A 22073-nucleotide genomic window follows, 5' to 3' on the forward strand; every position below is an offset into this window, starting at 1 on the left:
GGCAAATTAATAATAATGGTTTAGTTACTGTGATGGCATTGTAACTGCTTACATTTGCACATATACATATACGAGTATGTATATTAATTTTAATTGGCTTAACACAATATTTATATAACAGCGCCTATATTTATACATTTTATATTGTTGGTTGATTAGCAACAAGTTTCACAATTAGTATAATATTAAATATGTTTTTAACGCTAATTACTAACAAATGAATTTAAACCAATTTGAGATTTGACAATTCATAACGTTTCGGTTGGCTGGAATGCAATTTGCATTCATTTCAATAATTTAACAAAACTTACCACCCATGAAACTGATAAAATTGGTCTCGCTTTTGATTTTTAGCATTTCATGTAATTCAAATTAGCCCTATACAAATGTTTCGCCAGTGACTTTTTGTAATAATTCGAAATCTATAAATAATGAATTTAATTTGAATGCTAAATAACAAACATTTGGGTTTTGCGGTTTGTTTTTTGGCCAGTGAGTAGCGATTGTTTGCACGCAGATTAAATTGCGGTCATCTGGATTGCAGGCCTTATGATGGTAATCAAGTTGCATTTATTCACCAAATTCGGCTTATTAGGAAAGCCAATCAAGATCGAAAAACTAGGCAATTAATGTGTTGTAAAAAGCTTAACCTTATTATGGTTACGCCATATACAAAACTAAGGATTAAATTTATTTTACTTTCAGCTTGGAACTAAGTGTGTTTTAAAATATTTTATTTCGCAGCCAGATTTAATAAAACCTAAGTATTTTCAATAAGAATCTTGAGAGGATAGTTCTGAAAATTTTAGAGAAGGCCAAGTTTTCTGCGTGCTTCAAAATAGCATTGAAAGGGGCAGTAACATATACCATTGATGCCCACAAATCACAGTGCCTCTTGAACTGGTGACCCCAAAAACCAAATAAAAACAAGAGAAAACGCTATAGTCGAGTTCCTCGACTATCTGATACCCGTTACTCAGCTGGTGAAAGTGCGAAGGATAAGATGTTTATGGCAGTATTGGGCGGTTTGTGGGTGATAGAGTGGGCGTGGCAACATGGGTCAGCAAACTTGCGCTGGATGCATGCTTAATCTCAACTTTGAATCTTTTAAAGTTCCTAAGATCTCGACGCTCATAGGCACATACAGACAGCCATGGCCAGATCGAGTCCGCTTTTGATCCTGATCAAGAATATATATACATTATATGGTCGGAAACACTTCCTTCTGCCTGTTACATACTGTTCAACGAATCCCGTATACCCTTTTACTCTTCAAGTAACGGGTATAAAAATGCTTCATCCTAGAGGAAAAACTCCCAGAAAACAGAACAAATTACAAGTGTTGTAAAGTGTCATTTTTCAACAGGACGGGCGGGCAATGTAGAAATAATCATAATGGCCCAGAGCATATTTGAGGAGAAATCTTGTAGAAACAATAGCAGGGAGCTCACAAAAAAAGGCTGCAAAAGGGAAAACAAGAAAAATGTGAGGAAATTTCGCTGGCACAAGAAAGGTCCGTACAAGTAGAAAAAATCGAAGAAAAAACTAAACCAAATTCCAATTTGTCAGGAATTTGTTCAATTTTAGTTTTGCGGTGGCCAGGGACCGCATAAGTGGAAGTGGACCTCCCCGGAAGTCCACCCACCCCCCTACTCGACCACCATCTGCATGTCCCACACGTGCCGCCATGCAAAACCCATAAGCATAAGGGGTCCACCACCACCACAACCACCGCCCATTGGCCATTAAAGAGCTGCCACGACAAATCGCACACATTTAACACGCACACTGAACCAAGGGGGTTTGAAGGGGCCGGAGGACCCCTGTGGGGGAAAAAACTGCATACTTAACAGGCCCACAAAAAACCAGCAGGGGAAACAGCTGGCCGCAATGGCTCAAACAACGTCGACAACTGGCCAACTCAAAGGACAATCGCTAGCGATGGGTTGCATAGGTAAACAATGTTCTAACGCTCCTAGGATTTCATGTGCCAGCTAGATGTAGAGTATATTATTTGAAATGTTGTTAAAAGCAAGAAAACAAGCTTACTTGATATTTCCGATACTAGAGCAGTTTAATGTTCATTTGAATTATTCATGCTCATTTATTTGCAGTTCTATTTTAATAGGAGTATTCTTTAAATATGTTATCTGTAAATATGTCCTATATTACATATTTCAAAGATTTCTTTTCCTAATTTAAAATAATTTTTATTCGAATAGTTAAATACTAAGAGCGGAAACTCACATCCCATCGCTAACTGAATGTAGCCATAGTTTTCCTCTGCCTGCGGCCTTTCCTAATGACATTTGTATGCCGTTGCAGACATGTGCAACCGTTGGACCCGAAAACCCGAAATACATACAAGGGCTTGGAAAACTCACACGAAGAGTGCTTCCTCGCTTTTAACAGTGACGGTAGCTTGCCAATTTTCTCGCTGTGGGTATAAGAAATGAGCAAAGTTGAAGCTCGCGGCTCGGTAAACCTGGTGTAATTTGGTCGTTTTCATTTTAATTTCTTTTATTGCCAATAAGCGCTGTCTACTGGCGATAAGCTGGGAAAATGATTGCTTAGATTTATGCTAAGTGCTGGGCGACGACGATGGCCAGTGGCGATTTTTTATTGCCCAGGAATGGGCAGATATTTACCTCTCACTACACTTGATAAATATTTGCAATAAAAACAAAAATTTCAACGAAAAAAAGGAAAAGCACTCAATGGTTGTTGTTTTCGTAAAATGTTTTTCGGGGGGCAACGGAGTGGGAGATTTTTGTTATTTCCACTCCCCCAGGCTGCATCATATTCCCCAAAACCCGAAACCGACTCCCCTATGGATTTGTGGCTGTGGGGCTTACGAAATCTGCCTGCGCCGGAGCTTCGAGAGTTTTAATTGAATTTTGAGTGGTGTATTTAGGGATTTGTTATTTATAATAGGAAGAACACACAGCCGGGGGTCCAAGGAAAATGGCACTGGCAAGGTCCGATGAAGTGTGCAGCGTGATGAAAACGTACTGTGGCACTTCCACAGTATTACATTTCAATTTTTATAAAAGCGTGAAGCCGCAAAATGGCATTTAGATATGCATATATAGCAAATGATTGCCAATATGAAATATTTATTTATTTCCGCTTTTGTGAATCCCAACGTTAATTTGCAGATTACAACTATTGATTAGCAATAAACAAATTGTAGCAGTACACCATCCAAAATTGAATAGTTTGAAGTGTGAAAGTGATTTCATCCAGACAGTAGGAGCTCAACTGCCAGGTATTCACTATCAGACGGATCCAGGTAAAGTAAACGGAAATAATTTCAATTTTGCGGCGATGTGTAAGGTTTGCCAAATCGAGTCCTGCATCCTTGAAATGTTGGTAGAGATCCTTATTTCCCAATCTCATCATTGAAATGTAAGTGTGACTTTTGTTCGCAGTGACTTAAAAATAAATATATAGGAGAATTAAAAAGCATGGCTAAATAATGTTGAAAAAAAGTACCAGACATATCGGTTTCTTCTCTTTAAAATGCGCCTTTTAATATTAGGTTATGAAGTGCAGTTTCCTTAAGCTTTTCATAGTTTTCCAAAACTAATTAATGATTTACTGCAACGCTTTAAATTGCTTGGCATCAACTTCCGATTGCATTTAAAAGGAGAATAAAATGGTACATTTTTTACTTGCCAGAAACAAATGGTCGAGTATTATTGTTTGGATCTCTACGCAAATTGTGTTATAAAAAGCAATTTGTTAGCGCCATAAAAGCTTGACCCCGTCATTCTTTTTTCCAATTCCGTTCGCTTTTTATTACAGTGGATGACCAATTTGAAGAGCAATATGTGTGGGTCGGATCGAAGCAGTTGTTCTGGCACCCCAATCATCGGGAATCAAACCGACCAACTGGTTTCCTATAGTAATACGAGTATATACATACATACATTTGAATGCGTCTCCCAGCTCCTCGGTGGAATTCACAGCAGCTATTTATTTTGGCCAACATTTGCGGCACATGTCGCCTGTGGAGTGGATATGGCTTTGTTTTTCTTTTACGACTGCGAGTGCATTTGTTGTTCATTTCATTTAAATTACCCTGTGGCTGACCTCCTTGTCACAACATGTCGGTGGCGTCATATTGGAACTGCTTTGTATCCCTGCCCAATCCACAATCAAGTGCTCATTGTGAGTTTTTTCCCCCATTCTTCCCTTTTTTTTGAATTGGGCTATTTGTGGTTTTTTAATCAAGCTGTAGGTGAACAAATTTTGGCGTGCGGCTTGTTATTCGTTGTTGTATTTCGATCGCAATTAAAAAGGGATAACTAAAAGGAAAATTCATTGATGACGCAACCAACAGAAAATGGTGTACAAAAGACTTACAATATATTTAACTAGTTTGAAATAGTTACAAATTCGACTTCTTATTGGTTTTAATTCGAAAGAAAGACTGATGGGTAAGCTGTTCAAAAAATGAATACCCTCCAATAATTAAGGTAATAATTTTGATATGAAACCTAATGATATTGAACAGATGAGGGATTGTTGAATATACTTAAGCCGCTTAAGTTATTAAAAATGTATTTCTTTGATGCTGTTTATCACTTACTTGCCAACCATCGCAAATAAAAGACCCCAACATGTATATACGACTATGCATGTACACGGCACTTAAAAATTATGACATATTCTTTGGCTCAACACACTCAAATGTGTGGAAACTCATGAGTATAATACATTTTACGATTGCGTTATATGTCTGCCAAAGTATGTAAAATTATTATTTGTCTGGCTGTCTCTGTGTGCTTGCATACTTTGTACTTATTTCTGGCTGTCAGATAAAAAAATATACAAAAAAGATGTACGGCGTTTTATTATATTTAAATTACACAAAGCATTAAATATAATTCACTCACCACGCTCCATTTACTAAGGCTATGTGAAGGCGAAGGCACACACGAAGGCATTACTGTCTGCGCACATAAGTATGCGACAACAAAATGCCGTTGAAAATCGCTGTAATACTTTTTCATCAATTATATGATGCGCAAAAATATATATGCTGAGATTTACAATATCAAACATGGCTAACACAGACACAAGCACTGCCAGAGCCTTGGCAACACACACATGGCACACACACAAATACGAATATATGCCGACATGCTCTAGATGGCAAGCGCGTCATACTTTACTACTTACTAAATCCATTACAAAGTATTTACGTAGAAAATTGCTTTATATCTCTGCATATCTCTCAGTCGACGTCATCGTCGTTGTTATATCCCTGCGATTGTGTGTGTGTGTGTGTAAGAATGTGGAAGCTCTGATAGGACGAAAAAAGAACTTTAAGTACGTGGGAATAATGGTAGAGGAAAAAATCTTTTTAGTTGCGTCGCACTCCCTGGGAAAACTCAACCAAGAAACTGCCAAGGTAGTCGACATTTCCACCCCGCAGCCCCCGAGTCCCCTTCCACAGTTTGGAGGCGAAAAGGCTGTGTGCAGCAATTTATGTGATTTTTTCCTAAATGTCAGTGGCAAATAAGAAAATATTAAAATAGATTTGTGCACTCTGAACGCAAAGACAATGGCTTGCCATTTACACTGAGAGTTCCCTTAATGTTTTGTACTGCTAGTTAAGTTTTAATACAACAATACACTTACTTTCTAAAAACATTATTAGAAGTGTCCAAAAGTATGCTTTAAGTAATAGAAAACATACCCTTACTCCTTCTTATAAGTGATTACACAACTCTTAGGATTTCTATGGTTAATTTTGTTCATTTCATTGCTACTCTCTAAACACGTTCCAAGAATTCCTATATACTCGTATAACATCCCTTCTGGTAGAAATATTTTTTCCAGTCTGACGAGTCCTCTGATGATTTCCATTGCCAAGATGTTGACGGTAAATCACAACCAGCTTCCCTCTATCTCAGCCAGCATGCAGTCATAAAAAAATGAAGGAAAAAGCATACCAAAAGCCAAAGTAGTAGCTTGCTGGCAGCGGATTGTGGGCGTAAGTGTGTGTAATTCATAGCGGATTTGCTTGCCGAGGGAATTATTCATGCGCACTTGATTGTGCACACAACAATGGAGCTGATCGTAATCAGTGTCTCGTCATCATCAGCGCAAACTACTGTAGCAGCGGTCAAGAAATATTTACCTACTGTGATTATCTGATGATAAATACACTGTAGGATTTAGAATAGTATCTGGGAAGCAGAGTCGTAGTTTCTTCAAAAAAATTGAATTCTACTTAAGAGTTTCCCAAGAGTCGCCTGCTTCTTTAAACAGATACTTCGGGCTCTAATCTCACACAAACAACAATGAAAATAAGTAAAACGAAAAACATATAACAAATAAATTTGTCGTGCAGCGGTGCAAAAAGGCAAAAGCTGCCTTGAATTGCACTACGAATCACTCTAGCGTGCTATCAATTACTGTGGCAAGTGTTGCACGTGCCACCGACACCGATCCGGTTGGGAGTCCTCTCCAACTTGTCCCACTCCCCATCCTTCCTGCTGGCACCTTGTGGGTCCTCGTCCTTTCATCCAGCCTGAACAGCTTGCTCATCTCATTGTGTTCCTTGGCATTTGCTCGCTGGCTTTCTATTCCAATTTTTCGCTTTACAATGCCCTGTATTAGGCGGCTAAAGGAGTATGATTTACTTCATTCACAGAATATATTTTAGATCTGAACAGGAAGCCTGCAAAATTTAAAGAAACATAGTTCGTTCCATGCTGAATAGAACTCTCTCACTTGGGATGCTTAAGAATTCACGCGTGGCTATTTAACTCGTTCCCTTTAATACCACAGCCGTTCGTTTGTTGAAATCTTCCCTGCTTTTACTATGAAATTGTGTAAATAATCTTCGATTGCTGGGTATCCCGTGGTCAAGTCACTTGGGGAGAAGTATCTTTTGGTTTCCTTTTCTAATTTCTCGCCGTACTTCGGTCGTTGTCTTGGCTGCACTAGTCCGGCGTTCTGTAAGTGGCATGAACATCGCTGCATTTTCTTGACAATTTCTCAGCTTTTTTCTGCTGATGTTCCCTTCTTTTTGAGTGCTTTCAATTGTTGCACAATTTTTTAATTTGCTGCGTGGCTAAAGAAATGAAAGAGTTGCGTTGCACAGGGAATTTTAATCTAAAGTGGGTGGCTTACGTATCTGCCCGTAGAATTGTAAAACTTCAACATTTAAAGATTTTTGGCACATAGGTTTTAATAATTGACGCCAAGCCAATTTAATCGACATCTGCACACGAAGTCCCTGATATTTTAATATATGCATTCAATTAACCACAAATGAGCACACAATTTTCACATATTTAGGCCGCACTCGAATGCCAAACAACGTCATAATAACTCAACTGGCCACAAAACAAAACAAACTTCACATCTCGTCCGTGTGCGTGTAATGCATTCGAATTGCAAGGCTCTTGAGTAAATTGCAATTTAATTTTATACAATTTGCCGTAAGCCGAAATGCTTAATTTGTATTGAAGCATAATGTCCTTAGGTCTACTAATCCCCAATGCTGGTGCTATTATAATTCAAAATAAGCCAAACATCAAAGGCAGTTTGTCAAGGTAACACAACAATGCTTGAATACCCTTAAGGGCTGTCTCAATGCTAATAAGAGAACATGTGCTTTTTATCCAAGAACATTTGTTTTACACTTTAAAAGTGTCAAATGCCAAGACAGTTCAGTTAGCAAACATAGCCACAGCCGTAGCAGAAGCCACCGCTCGCATAAAATGCCAAAATGTAATAAGCATTAAATTGCAACCTGCAGTGGCACAGAGAGGATACGAAAGATGACAACCAGTTGCAATTACAATGTAATTACAAGCGACAGACGGAGAAGGTTTTAAATTTTATATGTGCCGGGCCATTGCCTTGCCTGGATCTGGATCTCCGACCAGGATTAGAGTGCATGAGGATGCGTTGCATTTAAGCAGCAGCTTATGCCATAAACATGGGATATGGGATATGGGATGGCTCTCAATGTCTGCCATAAAACGACGCTTGAAGTGTGGCACGTAATTGCTCGACCCTTTGTCCCTTCTGCACTTTCATGATTTTAATTAGTATTAAGACTCTAAGTCCGTGTTTTGATTCTTTAAGCGCATTCCACGTGCGCTCCGTAAATGTAAACTAAACCGGAGTCTTGGCCGACGCAGATATCCGGAGATGTTTGGCAATCAAAACTTGGTAGTGGCTGTAAATTAATTTCCTGGCCGGCTAATGCAGCAATTGCAGTTTCCAGCCTCAATTATCGCAAACTTGCTGCAGTGCATAAATTTTGATTCGCACACCGGCCGAATCCAGAAATTGATGATTAATATTGTGTGGTGTGCAGTTCTATATTAGTTGGCTTCGAGGAGCACAAATCTTATGTGGTATACATGCAAGACCTCTGTTATGATTGCCTTAATTTATGGTTTTAAAATCCTGGATAGGGTGTACAAAAGGATGTTATAGAATCGGTTAAAGGAGTACTTTTTATACTGCACACTTTCAAACCAAAACTTTATGGAATTGCATTATCGAAAGGGTAAAAGTCAACTTGGACATTAAAGAACTCCGATTGAAATGACGCCAAAGTAAAGTCCCGAAGAACAAGACTCCCATCCCCATGTACCAATTGATAAAAACATGGCTCTCAAAACGCCCAGATCATTAAAAAACAGAATGTGTGACGTTTTGTCAGGCATAATAATAAAATTACAATTGCAGCTCGGCGACAAACAATGCGGGCGAAAATGTGCCAAATCAGCGCAAAAAACTGTGGGGCGTCTCCCAAGGAAATGTCAAATCAAATTTATTGACTTTCATTGTTCGTCGGAATGGAGGCAGTGACTCCAGCTGACGGCCCGGGCTCATTGAAATGTGAAAAGCCAATGACAGGGGACGAAGGGCTAACAATGTGCACCTTTTTTTATTATTTTCTGTCGCAGGATCCTCTGTCTGGATTCTACTCGTGGCACTTGTCGATTTACCCTGCACATTTCCCACTCCCAATCCGTGTTTGTGCGCGATTAAAGCGCCGCTTAGCACGTTTGAATGCCTTCCATCCGATTTTACCTCCGCAATTTCGGATTCCCTGAGACAATCAGTAGAGCTTTCTTCTCAGTCCCCCTGCAGTATTACGAATTACACGCTGAGAAATACAAAGTATAAATTAAATCCCCTTCAAAAATCTGCATACAATTGGCACCAACACATACTTATTTGTAACTTAGAAATAATAGTGTATTATATTATAAAAGTATGATTTTATGTTTAAAAAGAAACAAACTAATTATAAGATCGAGTAGCTGGAATTTAATAAAAAAGTCTATATGGAGTATATTGCTTTAGCATTTAACTTTTTATTTATAATTTTAAATGCTTTCGTTCTCAGTGTTTTCGCACAACTGCACACAATGCCTGCTGGCAGAGCTATAAAAATCATATGCTTCCTTTCATTGCAAGGGGTTGGCTTTAGTTTTTTGCAGCTACGTCTATAGCCGACTTTCTTTGTGCCCAGCTGAGTTTGACAATTATTTGCATTGTTCAGTGAAGTCGTTTGTTCAACATGCACATGAATCGGTAACTACAACATAAGTGAGTCCCTAGTTATAGTTCACAAGCGGACAAGTTGGGTTTGTTAGGCAGACCGATTCTATTGTGCACTGTCCATTGAATTTGTCGCCTGGAGGATAGAGCCAATCCTGCAAAGGACAAAGAGTGTTAGAGCGATGTAAAGGAGTAGTGTTTGGGAGTAGTGTCCGGGAACAGGGATATTTAGCCTTGGTGTGTCATAAGTAGGTCACGAATGCGGAGGATATCTTAATTAATATTAAAGGGAATGAAAATATAAATTTAAAAATTTGCATAAACAATTAAGAGTGCTATAATAAAGAGTCTCCACTATAAGTTACCCGTAAGTCACCTAAATGAGTGGTGAGGATGGAGATATGCAAGCACTGTGTGTGTTTCATTTTATGCATATCTCTGCCTTTTTAACGAGTCTAGTTCACTATATTTTATAAATTAGGATATACTGTACCTTACCATCATTAGGAAACTCATGTTGAAACTGACATCTTACACGTCAGAGATGACACATTATGCAGACATAGCTAAGCTCATTCTCAAGCATTTATATATATGTACATACTACGAGTATATATACATGTATATCAGTTAGTGAAGCAACAGTTCTTGCATTTTTAAAAAAATCACTTTATAAAGTAGAGTGCTGTCTGGCTCTACAACCAATTTTCCTCACACGAATATGCAAAATAAATGTTCTTCGTTTGACCCGAAAGCCTGTTGCCTTTGTCATTTGAAATTCCGGCCAGGATGAGAGCGGCCTGTTGCCAAAAAACGGAGCGAGTTCTTTCAGACACACATTTTTTTGCTGCCCCGCCTTTTTAAATGGCTCTTTCCGGTTCCGGTTGCGTTACGTTTGACTTGCCTGCACGTAAATTTCGTGCCATTTTGCGGAAGAAAATTCGGGGGCTGTTCTCCACGCTAACTCGCTCAACTGCTTCACTCATGTCGGCGGTAAATTTTAGTACAATGCATATATAATCTTTTTCACTTATCTTTGCATAGTTTCCTTTTGCTGCAGCCCAGAAACTTTTTACGGTCTGAGGTTAAAAGTAGCGTCATACATTTCCAGCACCTCCAACTCTCCACCCCCAAGTACTCGAGATTCGCGGCGCGTTGAGAGCTATGTAATGAATGAAAAGTTGGCAGGGAGTTGCGAAAGGTTGCAAAAGGTTGCGGTTGCTTCTATTCCGGCAGAAACTGAAAAAGGTGCGCAGGCATCGCAATTTTTGCTGAATGGCTTGGTTTAGTTCTTTTTTAGTTGTCGACAATCTTGTGACAGATTTATGGGTTAATTATTGTGAAAGGCGCTGCGGAACTAGGAATAGAAAACAAGGAGGAAGCTAAAACTCATTTGCTTGATTACACACATGTAGCACTGAAAATCCTGTTAGTCAGATATTAATCAAGTTTCGGAATTAAGTCACAAATTTAAATAAAATGTGCCAAAATTCGATACCTTTTTAGTGGTAAGATGTTTTTAATTAGTTTTACTATTGTATAAAGCATGCATGCTGTTATATTTGTTCCTTAGATTAACTGATATCGGTTTTGAAAAATGGAGATACAGCCAATTAAAATTGCACTAGATGAAGAAATGGCTGATTTTTTTAAGCAACCACCTGGAGAGGATGGCAGTACCGAGGCCTATGACCTTCATATGGGAATCTTGGAATTGAGTGTTAGTCTTGGTAACTTTACTCACGATGTGGAAAAGTCTGTACATTTCATAGCCGAAAGCAATACGCCCTTGAACAGTTCCTTTGAGCTGGTATTCCTCAATGATTTTCGAATGCAATTCGAACGGTTGCAACAAGGAAAGGATCCTGAGGAAAGAACTCTTCACGAGACTCGGGGGGACTTGTTTATGCGTCTCTATAAGGAACTGGTGGACATAGAGCCGGATGAGATAAAGCGATGCGAGTACCTAAAACTGTTCCATGATCTATTTGATTCCGTTCAACCAAAACTAAACGGACTTCAAGAGCCGTTTACTTATCGCATGGAACTCATCGATCGTATGCATGGCCAGGTTCAAAGCATACTGGAACGACTTAGTCGAACTCCAGTTGCCAAAGAAACATCCTCTGACTCCGGAATGAATATTTATTTGGAATCGAAAACGTTCGGAAATGAAATAAACACAAAAAGCTTACCGATGATTGTGGGCTTGAATAAGGAAATATGTTATCAAGACAAAAAACTCGAGTTGCGCAAAGTGCATAATGAAATATTACATGTGGAAGGTTATAGTTTAATTGAAAGTTATACTGAAATAATTTCCTGCCCTTTAATGGGCATCAGAATTGATGACGGATTTACTGTGGTTACTTATGAAAAAGAAAGATCTGAACCAAAAGATACGTCCCCCAAACCGAAAACTTCCAAAAATGATTTGAAAATGGAAATGATCTCACCAAATTTTCATGAAAACAATATTTCTATTTCTTCAGAAAATTTGGTTAACATTTCTTTTATCGATAAGGTTCTTCTAGCTGTTTATGATTATATTGACTGTGAAGAAAGTGTCTGCTACATGGAACCAGTGGGAAATTCTATTCGCAATTTGGATGGCTGCTATGACAATAATTTTGTACTCGTTTCTTCAGTTGCTAGTAATGAAAAAGGCTTAAAGAGCGCTAATGAACATGTAGTTTATACAAAGGAGGGCCTTTATAATGGCACAGGTGAAATGAATGATGCATTACCCAACAAAATAGAGGTATCTAAAAGTTGTTTAGCTAAAGAAGTAATATTTCCATTTACCTTTGAAAAAGATCGAATTGGTCATAAAAACTTCCCATTTTCTATGAGTTGTGTAGATAAACATGGTGCATCATACAGTGTGGAAAAGGAAATTTCTGGAAACGCAACGTTTACTGATGATCCGAATAAAAAAAAAGATTATTATTGTGATACTTCAAATTCGGAATTCAAGTTGTATGATTCTAGTAGAGCTCAACCTCTTCCTTATAATGGTACTGCTACATGTTCAATAAAACGTTTATATAAAGGAGCATGTAAAATTCCTATAGCAGTTCATTCTTGTAAGTCTCCCCTAGCTGCTCTCAAAAATAGTGCTGGTAAATTATCCGAAAACAAATTTGATAAATATACTCAAAGCAATCTTGAAAAAATGAAGGATTTATTTGTAGATTATAAAAATAAACTGGAGGAAATAAACGAAGTAGTTGAAAAACAATTGCCGGCTATAGAAATTAAATGTCTAGCATTTTCTGAATCTGAAGAAATTGATGCCGACGATAAAAGCCTCTTACAGAAAAATAATTTAAAATCGCCAACTGTATTGTCAAAGCCGGAGGATGAAAGTTTGAATCAACTAAGGCAAGCAGTGAGTAATATTAAAATAAATATCTTGAAAGAAGTGGACAAGTCCCTGGAACTGACCCTTAAAAATTCTTCTCACATACTATCGAAAAAACCGTCTAAGGAATCAACTAAGAACGAGACAAAAAACTACGGTCGAAATTCCAGATTTACAGACGGGCTTCGAATGCAATTTCCAAGAGCACTTTCCCATAATATTGGTAGACCCAAGGATTCGGTCAACATAATACCCCAAAACCAATCGTTTAAGTCCCATTACAAGCCAGTGAGTCCAAAGAAGGCTACATCAAATCTATGTCCGAGAAAAAAACTTGATAAGCCCTTGCCAAAATTGTATGAAAATAATCAAAAAACTGTATTACGCAAAGACAACATTACTTTACCTCCACGTAACAATGATAACTGTCAGGACAGCCCTTTAGTTAAGAATGCAATGAGTTTAAAGACAACACCAGTAAAATCTGAACAATATTTAGCTAGGGGGTGTGGTGATGTAAACATTAAACCGAAATTAAGTGAAATTACGCAGTCGGCTGAAGAATTTGAACAGAACGTTATAAAAGTGGAAGCTTCAAACTGCTTGCAGGTAAAAAGCAGCAAAAATAGGGATATTGCAGATCTAATTGCAGACCCGAAAGATTTAAGTTTATCAACTCATAATTCAAACATATATATTTGTGAAGAGTGTTGTGATCAGGATGAATTGGAAACGATTTCACCGATTTTTAGTCAAGTAAATCAAACGGTTAGAGATGGTAGGCTAAACGTTCTAAATGAAAAGGATAATGTTTACATGTTTAAGGATACAAACAGCAGACAAAAGATCTGTGCAGATGGGATTGAACATTTGGAAGAATTAAGTTCATCTTCATGTAAATTTAGAATTGATCTATGTACGGAAGGATGCGATTTAAGAAATAACCCAGAGAAATTAAATGAATTCGGTTACGGGGAAAATATTTCACCAACATTGAGTCAAATTACCCAAACGAGTAATCTTGTTAGGCAGCAAGTATTAAATAAGATGGACAAGTTTTTGTCCGATATTTCCGGGATAAATATTCCTATAAAAGATGAAGAAGATTCCCTCATGTTAGTTGAGAGGCGTAGTGGAGGTTCGAAAGAACACTCATGTAATTTAAGCATTAATATCTTGGAGGGATTCTCTGATATAAGTCAAAGGTTAACTTCAGGTCACCAACCCGATGATCAAGACAAACTTTCACCGATACTAGGTCAAATTACGAAAACAGTTAGTGATGTCAAGATCAACATTTTGAATGAAGTTGATAAATCTTTGTCGCAATTAACCTTAAGAAGTGTTTCTGCCGTCTTACAGAATCGAAAATCGAATGAATATTTGAGTAAGCTGCAAAAAAGCCAGGTATTAAATTATACAACAGATGACAGTACTTTGTTTGATTTGTCTGAGGAAAGTGTGGTTAAGGTAAATCCTTTAGGAAATGTTGAAACATTTATATCTGAATGGACTTTAAACCATCCTTCTAATGCTATACTTGGAAAACAGCGCTCGAGAAATGTAAGACACAAGTGGGAAACTTCAGAATTATGCGAATGCTCTGATACCGAGCTGTCAAGTAAGAACAGTAATCAAATTCTTTATTTATGTAAGAATTGTAATGTGAAGGTAAACTACTCAAAGGAGGAGGATAAATACATTGCTGAAGGTTTTAGTATAAATAAAAGAAAATGCAAAGTGACTGAGAGGAATGATTTGATTACTTTAAAGGCTACTTCTGTAGAGTTCAGTAGAAAACCTAGACCCAAATGGCAGCATCAACGTTATGTTATTGCCGCCCCTCGCGTTATAGTTAAGTCCTTTAAGTCGAACCCCGCATATGAATGGCCCCCTGAAGACCCAAATGGTCCCGATTTATACGAGCAACTGGATCAATTCATTGAGATCACGGGCCAAAAAAAATACTGCGCAGATGGTGATATAGTTACCGCATCGATACAACATCGGTTAAGTCAGGTTTTAAAACGTATCATAAGTAGAGCGCCTGAGGATATGAACTTCCCCGATTTGATGACTATTGTGGGAAAAGGTAAGTTGGAACAGTTGCTCACTAGAAAGGAACAAGCCGCATATGATTCCTTGCGGTGGCAGTCGCGGGATAAAGGTGATCAGGATTTATCTGCAGAGTCTCTATTCACTGATGCTCTCCATGGAATGATGGGCTACGGATCGCCCCATTTGAGGGTATCGCCATTAACAGGAAGACTTCTATTGCGTTCACCCCAGCATCAGATGAGCATAAGTGAGTCCTATCTGCTGTTGACCGTCGGCCACTTGGGATACTGTTATCGGGAGCTGAACGAACATCTAGTAATGCTTGCCGAACAGGGTGAAACTGCTGTTGCCCTTAGAAAATGTCTACAAAAGTATCTTCTTAATTTCCACCAATTTTATGATGCACAGAAAAGGAATCCCTGCTCACTGCTTGCCTTGTATCGCAGAACTCTACATTTTCAGCAGCAATTTGAGTGGTTACTAGAGGTGTTTAACAATGTTCAGAAAGCAAAGTCTATTGTGGTCTCCCTTTATGAGGAATCAAGCCGAAGAATCGGATTTCAAAGAAACTTACTTCTCAAATGGTTAAGAGTTATAATTCAACCATTTATATTTGATCTCCACCAATGGCTTTTGAATGGCCGACTGCCCTCTAATAATCTCGATAGGTTCCTTATAGAACAAACTAAATCTTTAAAAATAGATGAATTTTGGGAAAAACGTTACCGGATCACAGAGTTTTTCTGTGGTATTTTTGACCTTCAGTTAAGTGAAATTCTGATAAGTGTCGGCAAAACTTTGGAATATGCAGATAAGTATTTGGCCATTAACGTTGAAACTTGTCTGCCTAGAAAAGAGCTTCGTAGCATGTTGTTCGAGACATTCGATCAGTTCTTTCGGCATGGCGATCAGGAACCACTCCACAATTTTGTTAGAAAACTGCACTTGGAAGTATCCAGCAAGGTCCTAAAACATCTTCGGATGATTAAGACCAATCCGAAGCACCTGTTTTCTGAGCTCCATAAGTACATAATGCTTACGGATCTTAAGTTTACCAATGAGTTCCTCAATACGTTCGCGCCCATCCTTGGTGATACCGAGAGTTCCTTCAATATACGACTTTTTAACAAAATGAAAGATAAAATGTTGCACAAACCAGTTCCGGACATCTATATAGATAAATGCCAGTCCGAGGGATCCAGGTGTTGGTCAATGCTTATACTCCGATGGAAGATGCCGGTCCATTGGAAAGCTTTACTCGGCGGGGAATCCAAGGAGTACGAGGCTATATTCACCGCCATGTGGAGATTCCATTATGTTTACTATGTGCTCTGTGAAAGAGTACATAGGCAACAGAAGCAGTTTCGCAATCGTATTGAATTTAAATGCTTTGAAGACCTTTATGACACATTCAAATGTTTCTCCAAGTTGATAAACGCCTGCATGCGCCTGATGAATGTTCTAAGGGAGTATTTCTTGGACTATTTATTGGAGCCAGCATTCGCGAGACTTTTGTTGGCCTGCAAGCACGCAAATACCGTCGATCAATTACTGGACGCCAATAGACAATATTTGAGGACCATCATGTTGGGGTGCCTGCAAACAAAACATCTACGAAAACCCCATCAATATCTGGAGCGACTTTATGATCTCATACTTAGACTTGATGATAAGCAGCAAAAGTTTTTAAAACTGAGTCAAATTTCAGTGGACTATGTGAATAAAGTTCGCGTGAAGAAACCACAAATTATAGTTTCCAACTATTACAGGGAACAAATGTTGCAGTTTCGTTGGACCTGTCAAAATTACTCGGATGTGATAAATGAGATGAGAGATCAATTTGATTCCGCAATGATTAGCTTTTTATTGAGTCTTCACTTAGCTGACGAGGACTCATTAAGGAGGCTAGCCAAAAGGTTGGACCCCGAGTGCTATTATATGGAGAAGGATAATAGATTGGGTCTAGTGCAACTTTTTGAGTTTAAGAGGAAGGCGAAAGACAAAAAATCACTTAAAATTACTTAAATTATTCGATAATTTTATATTTCATTATTTCCTATTTATAACTGGCTTTTGTAAAATGTGCATATGTGGTCACGTTGGTCACTAAATTAACTTAATAAATCTTTGTAAATTGTATAAAAAGCTTTTTGTTATTGATTTCTTCGCTTATATGAGCTATTTATTTAATTTGTTATAAATGGCGTGTGTTATAAATCTTCTTGAATGTCAGCCCATATAACGGATTCAGAATAGCTTACAATTGAAATATTAAGTTCTTTGTCAGCATTGACATTCTCAATCACGTTTAACTCCTTGCTCAGGAAATAATTCGCTTGGCAAAAAGAATGCGAGATAAACTGTTTTAAACGCTCCTTCTAAAAATAAATTGGATTTTAATTGAAAATTAAGAATCGACTTAGCAATGTTTTCATTGTGCAGCAACTGGAAAAGCCTTTTGTTATGCAAATTTTCCTTATATTGTGGTCCCGTGTGAATAGAAACAGAATGGGAGAGACAATCCAAGCGACTGGAGGTTCATTTAAATTAAAGAAAATAATGGAAAATTTACTTTTTGGCTTAGGCTTTGCCAAATGGAATTTCCAACGCTGAACGAGTTGGGATTTGGCTCCCTAAGAATTGTAATTGCTCTGCGAAAATTAAATCATATTTGTGTCTTCACTTTTCATATTTTTATGAACAAGTTAAGCCAACACTTTTCTAACAGCTCTCATCTGCATAACTTAATTTTCCGAGAATCCGCATTCGAAAATCTCTGCGCTCGAATCTCTGCCAAAGAAATGAACAATGGCAAAAGGATGGCCCAGTCTTGAGCTCTTTTGTTATCTGACAAACACAGCTGGCAGTCATCTCAGCCAGTCCTCCACATATCAGCGACTGAGCTGAATGAATTATAAAGCACAGTCGCCCTCAAAAAAAAAGAAAGAATCTCAAGAAGATAATTGAGCCCAGGCAGAGGCATTTAATAAACTTGATTGGAACGACAGGAACGAGTGACACTCGGGAGAAGGTTGGCAAGGTCCTGACATGAGTTCGCTTTTCACAAAAAAGTTAAACGGGTGACTTGTGACTTTCTCGACTGATGATTAGGGAAATTAATTTCATAGGAAATTGCTTGCTTCCGATGCGTTTTGGTTGATAGACGAGCAATTTATTATGTGTGTTGATGTGTGGGATACGTTTCTTTTTATATTCTGCACACAATACACCAGAAATACAAGAGTTGAGAAATTTTTAATGTACTTTTATATTTTTAATTGTGTTATAACAGAATGTTAGTCTATTTCAGTTGGTAAATTTAATATGTGGACTATTGATTTGGATGTTAGACATTGCTTTCAATGTAGGCAGTACGCAATAATGTTAATTAGGTAAATACCCCTAACTAATTTAAAGCAACACATTTTTGTTTTTCAGTTATATTAAATATAGGCACATTATTATTATACAAATTACACCTAGTTATAATGTAGGAACTATAGTTGGGCTTGATTGTTGTCTTGTCTTTTGTAATCCCTGCAATGTTCTCAATAACTTGCAAACCAATCCCAAACAACGATTTTATTGTCGTGCGTCGCTTCAAATGAAACTATAAAATTTATTATTATGCCCGTTGACATACTTAAACTGTTCTAGGCAATATATTTCATTACGAAATTGCCATTCTGGCTTACAACATCTCTCCGCACCCCAGTCAATAATATTGACAATTTGTTGTCAGTTTTTCTCGCCCAAACACGGAGCAATTTATGTGGCCGGGTCTGGGGCTTTATGAAATACTTCTCATTACTGGAGGACCGTGGGACCGAGGGAGTGGTAGAAATGGTCAGTGGCCGATGGCTGAAACATATTCGAACTATTTTAATTTCAATTGCAAACGGTTTGGCGCAGAGAAATCAATTGAATTGCCATTTCACATATGAAATGGTCATTTGTCAATGGACAACAATTGGAGGGCGTGGTCGCAGCTGGTTTGGATGGTGGGTACTGGATGCGGTCAGTCAAAATGGCCGCATAAATATGTCCTTCTTGTCCTGACTGTGTGAACGATCCTCTGGCATTCTCCCATCATTCCCACTCCCCAGTTCCATGGCTAAATTGTTGGTCGTTATTAAATTTCCGCTGCGTTGAGTTCTCATTTCCGTTCCAATGGCCAATGCAGCTGACCGTCGTTGAATGCTCAACGGATGTTGGCCTGGGACATAGATACACATACATAGCCGTACACACACACACACATACACACACACACACACTCATGCGTGAGTTATATAAATATTTTCGGTTCTAGATGGATAAACAATAAGGGGTTGGCCGTTCGCATCGAATGCGTAATATTCGATTATTGTTTTTATTATAATTTTTAAGGGCCTACACAATAATTCCCATTTATCCCGTATTTGCGGCGATCAAAAATTGATTCTACAATTGAAATGCATGTTAGTATATGTATATGTACATACATATGTACGTACATGCGGCTTTTTAGCCAAATTGAAACTAATTGAAATATGTGGATTGCACGAAGCAGCGAGAAGAGGAAAGTGGGCAGAACTTTAGCCATAAATTTCAATAAAACGGCATTTTCGGTATTTCCCTTATTCCATTTGTAGTTTTCCTGTTCGTGTGTGTCTTAAATGTTTCATTGGCATTACGTATACGCAGTGACCTCATTTGTTGTTGTTTCGTCAGCATAACTTTTACATTACGCTTTATATGTATGTGTGAATGCAATCATTAATGTTTGTGTAAAAAAATACGCTCTTATATAATAATAAGACTGCTTAATTAGATGGGAAACTGCTTAAAAGTTGAGTTACCCTAAAAGACCATTAAATGTTGGGCGTTTTAATGAAAATATAATGCAATGCCCATCAAAGGGGCTCCCTTCGTTGTATCCCAGGGGTCTTCTTTAATGGTGGGCTTTCCTTTGTGGCTGCTGCTTGGCCAAAAAAGAAGAAATAAATAACAAAATTATTCAAAATTATGGGTCAACTCTCCCGAACTCTTTCCCAATTCTGACTTAACCCTGGTGCGCGTGAACGTCTTATTTCCCGCCTTTATACTTTTATACTTATCCGAGTTTTTATTAAATCCATCTCCTGCCGTTACAAAGTAAAATCTTAGAAAATGCATTAAAAGGGCGCCAAGTATATATTAAAATTTCCGTGCGACTGAAAAGAGCAGCTTAGGCCATTTTATTATTATTATTTCACCGACTAAACAAAGCCAGTTAATGGCTTCAGCTGCCGGACAATGGCTGTTTATTTATGCCCTGCGCTAATGGACAGCGCGGAATCGCTGAAAGAGTTTGCTTTGGTGGATATTATTTATTATCGCTGCCACCGCTGTGAACAATAGATGTAATATTTATTCATTTACCTATTGATTTATGGCCTGGCATTTAAATCAAAATCAAGGCAAGAATGCTTAACATTTTATCAATTTGATAAGCCTATTTATTATGATGTTTTCACTTTTCACCGCCTCGCTGAAGTGGCGTCGCCCCCGCTTGATGAAATTTATGCCCTTACTGACCACAAAAGATTCATCTTCATTTCATCTGTCCAAGCCTGCCCTTCTCCCATCGCCCTGCCACCCATGCTTGATTAGTTGATGACACTTTGTGCGAAAGACTGAACTCTGAAATTGCCTTGCATATGGTTCTGTGCACTCGGAAAAATGTACTTTGCTGGCTTTTTACCTATTGTGATTAAATATGATCATGAAAGGTTATAAGGTGCTACTTGACACAACTAACTTGACTAATATACTTAAAAAAATTTAAAAAATTTTACGCATTAAGAAAGAGAGGAAATGTTGGATGAAGTGCATTCTGATAGTTAAATGCAATTTATCCAACATTTCCTTTATATGTTATTTTGATTTAAGAATATTGCTACGCTTAGAATAAAAAATAAATAATAATTCTTATAATAAATTTTTAATGGAAATCCTCTAGCTTTTTGCTGAGTGATTGTGTGTACATATGTGTAGCCTCCCTATCCACAACTTTCCCAGGGCGATATGTCTCGCTCTGTGCTGCTTGTGGCTAATTTGATAAATATGCACGCGTTTATTCAAATCAATCAGAGTCAGGCGCCGACGAGGGCTGCTGGAGGAACCTCCTCTTTTGAACAAAGAGGACAAGTCATCGACTTCCCGCTTCTGATTATCTCTACTCCTCCATTCACTCCTCGTCTTGTGGTATATAAATTCCAGCTGTTTTCCTCCACACATACGCATGTGTATAATCATCCGCATACGCAGGCTCTCGTCGGAGATTTCATTAATGTGCGGTTAACTATAATGAGGCTGGTATATCGAAGCGCACCATTGGGGGTTTCTGGTTAGGTTGAGCTAACTGAAATCTTTTACTATATCACTTTGTTCTTAAATAGGCCAATTTATTGTGTTGGAAACTGAAATTATCTCAGCTACATACAAGTCCTTTGACCATAGTAGCCTTTGTTTATTTATTTAGGTGATATCAGTTGAGGTGAAAACTTAACATTTTCATTAACTTTATTTAAATAAAAAAAAAATGTTAAAAAAAACTAAATTAAAAAAGTATTAAAATTAGGAGAAGCCACTGCAAAGGTACCTGTAAACTTTTTGTTCATCTCTCATGCAATCTACGAGGGTCGTTTGATAAGTCCGTGACTTTTTGAATAAAATATATTTTTTTCGTCAAAGAAGCGTTTTATTTCTCAACATAATCTCCTTTTAGCTCTATACATTTAGTCCAGCGTTTTTCCAATTTTTTTATTCCTTCCAAATAATAGGTTTTCTCAAGGCCCTCAAAATAGTCGTTTGTTTCTGTGATGACCTCTTCATTTGACCCGAATCTCTTACCGCCGAGCCATTTCTTCATGTTTGGAAACAAAAAATAGTCACAGGGGGCTAAATCTGGAGAATATGCTGGATGGGGTAGCAGTTCGTAGCCCAATTTATGAAATTTTGCCATGCTGACTACACACGTGTGCACCCGTGCATTGTCCTGATGGAACAGCACTTTTTTTTTCGCCAAATGCGGTCGTTTCTGCTTCAAATCAATATCGAATCTGTCCAAAAGCTCTGAATA

General features: G+C 38.0%; 2 protein-coding genes across 2 annotated transcripts; one reads left to right on the forward strand and one right to left on the reverse strand.

Annotated features, from left to right (window-relative positions):
- Nucleotides 1-3068: 3068 nt before the first annotated feature.
- Nucleotides 3069-3434, reverse strand: LOC122626719. Its single transcript, XM_043807087.1, has one exon. The coding sequence runs from the start codon at nucleotides 3400-3402 to the stop codon at nucleotides 3166-3168; it is 237 nt and encodes a 78-aa protein (XP_043663022.1). The 5' UTR covers nucleotides 3403-3434; the 3' UTR covers nucleotides 3069-3165.
- Nucleotides 3435-10944: 7510 nt separating this feature from the next.
- On the forward strand, nucleotides 10945-17107 carry LOC122626550. The gene is made up of 2 exons (XM_043806845.1): nucleotides 10945-11054; nucleotides 11120-17107. Exon 2 carries the CDS (start codon nucleotides 11144-11146, stop codon nucleotides 16991-16993), a length of 5850 nt encoding a protein of 1949 aa, XP_043662780.1. The 5' UTR covers nucleotides 10945-11054; nucleotides 11120-11143; the 3' UTR covers nucleotides 16994-17107.
- Nucleotides 17108-22073: the final 4966 nt, after the last annotated feature.

This window comes from Drosophila teissieri, chromosome 2L (assembly GCF_016746235.2).
Source record: "Drosophila teissieri strain GT53w chromosome 2L, Prin_Dtei_1.1, whole genome shotgun sequence".
Classification (NCBI taxonomy): domain Eukaryota; kingdom Metazoa; phylum Arthropoda; class Insecta; order Diptera; family Drosophilidae; genus Drosophila; species Drosophila teissieri.